This window comes from Nelusetta ayraudi, unplaced genomic scaffold, assembly GCF_046127955.1.
Source record: "Nelusetta ayraudi isolate G7.1 ecotype Tasmania unplaced genomic scaffold, CSIRO-AGI_Nayr_v1 ptg000007l, whole genome shotgun sequence".
Taxonomy (NCBI): Eukaryota; Metazoa; Chordata; class Actinopteri; order Tetraodontiformes; family Monacanthidae; genus Nelusetta; species Nelusetta ayraudi.
In genome coordinates, this window is record NW_027466057.1 from 687466 (window position 1) to 695000 (window position 7535).

Genomic DNA, 7535 nt, shown 5'->3' on the forward strand with positions numbered 1-7535 from the left:
GTTTGGAAAACTTTGCGACAGGAGCTGCAGTGCAAAACAGCCCTGAGGTGATAGGATCGCGACACCCACACGGGCAGATGAAATGATGAGCTGTCAAATCAATCACGCTGGTAGGAAGACGACACAGAGAGAGAGGAATCTCTATGAATACCAGATAAAACTCTCCAAACAATACAAATGGAGGAACGGTGAACTGGCTCCGCATATAAAATGTCCACAGCAAAAATACGAGGCAGTGCAGTGTACAGTGCAGCGCGTTTACGCAGAGCACTGGTACTGTAGAAGCACCTATTCAAATAAAGCTGGATACAGAAAGGACATTGATTTGACTCCCACCAGAACATCCTGTTAGTTTTGTTTTGTTAGATTTTTAGCATTTCTGAACGTACCGCACTCATCACATGGCTGCCAATATGCAAAACTACAATCTGACAAGGCCCCCGGTGCCTCCTAATTCTATAAACTTGGTGAACACAGTTGCAACCGAGGACAAGCAAGCGTGCATGCCTGTCAGAAAAGGTTGTGCAATGAAAAGACGGACCTGGCTCAACGGCCGTGATTTTGGGGAGGGGAGAAAGATTAACATTGGAGAGATCAACGCATAGTTCCCTCTACTCTACAACTCACAACGCAACCGCGAAGAACACAGCGCTTAGTATCACACAAGACGACGACGGGTTGGTCTATTCTGTGCCATTAGGGTTCGCAGAGAACACTCTCGAACAAAAACAAAGCGATCTGGCAATGCTACGCATTAATAGTCACCACACCGGAGTGAATCATGCGACTAAAACAAAAGTAAAATGGTGGAATCACGACAACAGGATTTTGCCTACCTTAGCATGTCAGCGGCTGAGGCTGCACGGTATGAGCAATGTACATATCACAAAGAGATTCCCACTGAATGCCAGTATGTGACATTCACCGTACCATCCAATGTACTGTAAATGGCTACAATCTTTAAAAATGCTCTGGGCCAAAAAAATATGGCAAAAAATGAAACCTTTGGGATAGAATTGAGTCATCAAGGTTGCTGCAGGGAGATTCAACGGGCTCAGAAACAGCTAATACATTGTTTAAAAACAACTGTTCAAATCTGTTGTTTCACCCCTTTAATCTCATCCAGATCCAACCAGCAGAATTAGACCGCCAATGAGAAATCCACCAGAATCGACTATAAATTGATCAACAAACAAACAAATAAAGCTCTCAATTCTCAGCCAAAATCCCAAATATCAAGGACATTTTTTTTTCTGGTGCAATGTGCTTTAGCTTGACGGGAGGAACAATAACTCAGTGACATATGTTACATAAAGAACTGAAGTCAAGGACAAAGTCTCTATGCGTTAAATCAATAGAACTCATAAAGGCTTTTTGATCAATGGGTGGAACTGGACAAAAAAATATATGGGTGTGCGTTGAACGTGAAACCTCGACGACACGAGCGGGAGGAGAGAGAGCAGATGACTCTCTTTGTGGAGGAGGAAGGGGGGAAGAAATAGCACCGACAAAGAACAAAAAAAAAAAAAAAAAAAAAACGTGTGAAACGGCGTAGGAACCTCGCTAAAATAAAATGCTGGGGCCCTTTACGTAAACTAAAGACTCACAGCCGAGCACTGGCGTTCGTTGTGTGACGCATTTGTACAGTGAAACGCAGGAAATGTGATCGTCGGTGCAATGCGAAACAGTGTACAGTCCTGTGAATGGGCAGGCAGGTACTTTATGAATGGAGAGGATCATGTGATCGCAGCACCTCCCAAAGCAGATATTTCTCACTGACTGTCAACGCGCACACAAGAGATCGGCGCAATAAAACAATAGGGGGGGGTTTTGTGTTCTTTTACGAGGCACAAACGGGCGCGACGTTCACATAAATACCACATATGCGCTTTTACAACAAACAACCGCGGTTTGCTGGTGTATTGCGGGCGACGGCCGCTTTAAAGCGTTTTTTTTTTTTTTTTTTTTTATGAATGGAGATTGTGATATGTAAATGAGAGCGATTGAGAAAAAAAAAGCCATCCACAAGCCTTTCAATGTCGACGTCGCCGCATTAGGCACGACGTGTGTTTCATTTTACAAGCGCTGGGTCGAAGCGAAAGCAGGGATCTGCACGGTATCGATCCGGGATTTTGTTCTGAAATCATGGCGGACGACAGCCAGGCTGGAGATACGAGGCTGTCTGATTACAATGTAATACACGAGCGAGGACGTAGCACACTCACGTACACGAAAATGGACTAAAACACTGTTGTGTACATGTTATTGTCAAGTAATTTCTCACGATTTGTCTGATGGCTGCCGAGTGTGTGAGCTAAAAGAAATATAGGTACGTAGAAGCACTGTCAAAATGTTAAAATAAAAAGCAAAATAAACAACTGGGATATTAATAAGTATCACGGTGTGAACATGGTTCCTCATCTTCTCTAGTGACATTTGGCTTTGCTTAGAAAACACGTTAGAAAATTTAAGCTCAGGCAATGTCACTGCATCTCTCATTGACATTTCCTTCATGAACTCCATTGAGCTGGATTCTGTACACTGCCATTACTCAATACGACTAGTGAAAAATAACTCTAACATAGGATTAGCTGTTCATTTCTTATAACAAACGTTAATAAAGTCTGGTGATGAAATACTGGCGTCGCTCGGTCAAACATGTCCTAAAAAAACTCGGCGAGCAGCGGCTCTTCGACCAGAACGTATTTCATACATAAAAAAAATATATATGCAAGGACGTGTAATTGCAGCTCCGTTTTAATGTGTTTGGACGGTGTAAAAAATGCATAACCAACACCAAGCCTTCTACTTACTCGTTGTTTGGATTTGTTGAATCTTCACTCATTTTTTTCCTCACGGGGATCCAGGTCCTAGCAATAGCATCGACGACGCAGTGACGGCGGGATAAAATACCACATATATCACCATTTTTCCCCCCTTCACATGTACAGAGTAAAGCCTTTTTTGTGTGCGGTGGTTAAACGATGCAGAACCGGGGGCATTGCCTGAACCAACGCGTCCCTGGCGAGAGCGAAGTGGGGAGGCTAGCTTCACGTTAGCTTCGCTGGCTGGAGACCGACGTTAGATCGCGAGGAGGAATGACAATCGTTGATTCATTTTATCCTCCCTGGAAGTAAAATCCGACCACAACAAATAGGCCACGGGCGACATCGTCTTCGTCCAACACCGGTCCACCCCGATGTTGCAGAGACCGAACGTGCGGGAGATCCTCAAAACACGCAGAAATACTCGCGCACTGCGATGTTTGCTGGATTATTTGTGGCTGGCTGTCGAGCATCCATTCGCCAACTTCAGGTCCAGGACAACACTTGTGAAAAGGCGCTGGGGAGCGTTGCTCCGTCAACGTGTCCGACTATTTCTTTTGCAGTAAAGGCATCCAAAGCTGAGATGGGGAATAAATGTCCGATCGACTCCAGCGTTAAAAGCGACGCGCAAAATACACGTATTCACGCCTTAAATCACCGGGAGAAGTTGCTGGACATCTGCTTTCTTCGAACTCCATTTTCAACTCGGGGGAATGAAACATCGGAAAACTGGGCGGATGTGTCGACCCTCGCTGTAGAAATTAGATCCTTCCGCGAAGTAGTAAAAAAAAAAAAAAAAAAAAAAAAGAAAAAAAAACACGCGCGCGCGTAGAGCTCACATTAAGAAATATGCTTTACAACCATGTATTATATATCACGTCCACGTTGATAAGGGCGTTTATTGTTATGGCATGAGCGATTTAAAAAAAAAAAATTATATATATACTTTTTTTTTTTTTTTTTTTTTTTTTGCCACGGAGGGTGAATTAGCGGGGCTAATTTCAAGAGCTGACCTAAAGTAGTCCCCCCGCACTTCCCAAAAAGAAGTTTCCCTCAATCACGCATTGATACAAGAGAACGCTTTAGTACGATAGCACGCAAAGTACAGAATTATCCGGAGTAAGGAGTCGCTCTGACACACACACACACACACACACACACACACACACGCACACACACACACACACACACACACACACACACACACACACACACACGGCCATTAATAACTACGGCTTCCGTTTCTATGAAGTGGCGTCGCGGACCTCTGCATTGAAGCAACGCGTTGAGCAGAATGAGAGTGAAAAGCGTTAAATGTGTGAAGCAGCTTCCCGTGGAGCACGTGGATTTGCACTGGAGCCCTTCGTGGCTTGTGGCTTAAGCAAAGCACGCGTGTCTGTCAGCAGTGTTTTCAAATACACATTGATAAAACACACACACACACACACAAGCGAAGTAAAGGGCAGCTCGACATTAAAATGAGTCGTTGGGTTGGTAGGATACTGGTGTATTCTACCCATGACAGTTTCTGTTGAATAAAAAAAAAACAAAAAACGAGGGAAGACCTTAACCTTTATTTCAACTGAGCGGTAAATACAAAAGAAGAGTGTGAATTTTGAAACGTGCAGATTTGGTTCACTGTGTATAAGTATGAAGTCATGAAATTAATGGTCAAAGGTAGCCCCCCAAAATATATTGGGGTGCTGTCATTAGAAATATCAAGGCATGCACGTGTGAATATTATTTGACTTGTTTTGCAGATGAAATCGCCGGAATGGTTGCGTAAGACTTTAAATGCTATTGGATTTCTGTGCTGTGTGGAATGGCAAGAGATCAAGCTAAATGATTCTGCCTGGTTGTCATAGTGACAGCATGTTGTGTGAGAAGTTTCTTTGTATTTCACACAGCTTGTGCCACAGCCTTATGTTGCAGACTTAGAGCATCCCTCTGTCACTGTATGCAGATAGCCACAACATTAAGGGCTGTCCGTCACATGTTCACTATTGACAGATAATGCAGGTTTGACTGTTAAATGGGTACAACTTTTGCGTTGATTTAGCACAAAGAAGAACATTCATTGCTCAATGTGGCTGAGGGAATTTTGAAAAACTGTTTTTCAAATCAGGGCAAAACATATTACAGGTGATGTTGTCGGTCTCCCGTTTGCAAAATGCAGCCTTCTGTCTTTGCTTCAGCCTTCCTAAATTGGGTTACCAATGTGGTTGGGTTACTGTGATGATCCATCTCACAAGCCTAGATAAAGTGGCTGTTGTTTCAAATTGAGCAATGAAAAGGGGGGAGGGAGGGGCATTCACCATGAATTTTCCCACTAACATGCCTGAATTCTTCAGAGTATTCAGGGTTCAGGAAGTCAACCTTCTTTCTCATCTTACAAATGTGGATGGCCCTAGTTGCATTTCCTGTGTTATTCACACACTGGAAATGGTGCGCGGCGCCTAAACAAGGCGACAGGATGTTTAGCTAACAGAGGCATCCCTTGGCTTCCCTCCCTGAGTGCAATCAGGGTCGTCACAATTTCCTTAAAACCGTAAACAAGCAAACATTCCTACATTGCCAAGTGACAGGAGCAGTATAAAAGATGAGCTTAGCACAACACAAGCCTCATTCAGCAGAAAGTAGCACACACAAGACCTCGGATCACTTTCAGGAGGATGGCCTAAAGGAACTTATAGCCTGTTGTTTGGTGCATCTCTTTATTCATCAGTAACTGCATTTTAGATTATTTTTTTCTAGATTGACAGATAGATAGATCTATGTACCATTCTTGCTTGAAAATAAAAAGTTGTAGTCAGGAGATTTGGAAATACTTCTTAGAAACTTGAGCGTTGGACTTGACTTGAGCTCATTAGCAGCAGTCATTACTGCTACAAAAGCATAGGCAAATTCAGTTTTTCACAATATGCAATGTAACATTTTCACATAAACTCGATGTACTACTCACTGGGCGTAACATGTTTTTCAGCAATGTGTTTGAGGTGACACGGTCACGTTCGGCTCGTGACTACAAGAGGAAGTAAACACAAATTCTTTTTCTTTGAGGTTGGCACCAGACAGCAAAAGACCTCAGGGCTTTATTCTGGAGGGACAGAATAAAATATACCCAGATTGACACACACACACACACACACACACACACACACACACACACACACACACACACACACACACACACACACACACCTTTTCCCCAATTAGTTAAACATATCTAGGTTGTTGATGTGTGGGCTAAATAATTATTACTCTTCACACTTTAATAACACGGAGGAGAGTTTTTCCGGTTTGTCTGCGGGACCCCTCACAAAACAACACCGCACACGCGGCAATCTGGGCCAAGAGGTGTGGCTTGAACAAGAGGAGCTGATTTTTTTTTTTTTTTCTCGGCCTGGCAGCTGAACACACCTATGTTTAGTGTGGGCCCGGCCTCGGAAGCCTGCAACTGTTAGGCACACTAATTGTAGGGTGCTGAGTAGTAAAGGTGTTCTGGCTACAGAGGAAGGAAGTGCGCGCGCCCTCGGGCATGTTTGACTAAATGCTCAGTTCTGTGCAAGCTGTCTCTCTTTCCAAAAATGTCTACATGCATGAAACCACTGTCAAATGCAAGGTGTAAATGCATCTTTATGTTTTAATGTTGCTTTTGTGTGATTATCTTTTGAATACGAATGGTTGTGAAATATTTTTATGCTATTTGACAAGTATTAAAGAATTTCCCTTTTCTTAAAGGTTTGTTTCAAGAAACTCTTGAGATTAAAGATGAAATAGATAACAAGACAAGTGACAGTGCGGTCTTGTGACTCTACTTGATGACGTTGGTTCACATGTATCCGCAGTGTATGTTTGATGAGAGCCTAGCAGGGGGATTTTACATATTCTGCTAAACCTGCAAACTTCTGGAACCCACAGATTACACTTTCAATATTGCCCTTACTCGATTATATTGGGCGTACATACAGATTACAATATTTTACAGTAAGGGTTCAAAACCTTTGCTATCGTGGTAAACACCCAAGATCAAGATCTGCTTCACAGTAAAAGCACGAGAGTCTACTCATTTTTGACTTCTCTATTGCAAAAATGGGAAATTACATTGGTTTCAACCACGTTTGGGTTTCTCAGCGCTCAAGACTCTGTTACTTCCTATTGTTTCAATGTTCAGCGTTGGCTTGATTGAAACCTGATCGTGCAGGGGAAGCTGTGTTTAGGGTTAGGTGGACAGGCCTTTGTTGCTGCCTGAGGGGTGTTTTTTTTTTGGGCGGTTTCAGTTTGCTTCCCTGTAATCATCATCCAGCCCCACAGGATAGAGGGGATTAATGAATATGTTGGAGGGGAAGTTACAAATGACTGTTTACCATTCCGAGAAAATACAGCATAATAGAAGCAGGAGGTGTGTTCGTGTGTGTGTGTGTGTGTGTGTGTGTGTGTGTTAGAGAGACAAACAGTTCTCCATCAGAAATGTGCTTATTCACTCTCTTACCAGTAGTGGAATACATATGAAAATTGATAGCTCTTTCACCTGGGCGGTATTTTTAGCTTAGCATATGAAACTATAAGTGGGCAGATAGGGGGGACATAGCTTAGAAAATGTGCCCCATGCGAAACCGCACAACACAGGAGTTGTTTATACACGTAGTTCAGAACATTTAGTTCAAAAAGGTTTGGTGTGTAAGGGTTTTCATTTTCTTCTTAATCCTC

General features: G+C 43.0%; 1 protein-coding gene across 1 annotated transcript in view; it reads right to left on the bottom strand.

Moving 5' to 3' along the window:
* spred1 (sprouty related EVH1 domain containing 1) overlaps window positions 1-3628 on the bottom strand; it is a 33070-nt gene extending 29442 nt beyond the window's left edge. Inside the window, exon 1 of the mRNA XM_076017670.1 lies at window positions 2814-3628. Coding sequence (XP_075873785.1) covers window positions 2814-2845 — 32 coding nt within the window. The 5' untranslated portion in view covers window positions 2846-3628. The remainder of the gene's footprint in view (window positions 1-2813) is intronic.
* Between the last annotated feature and the right edge of the window lie 3907 nt (window positions 3629-7535).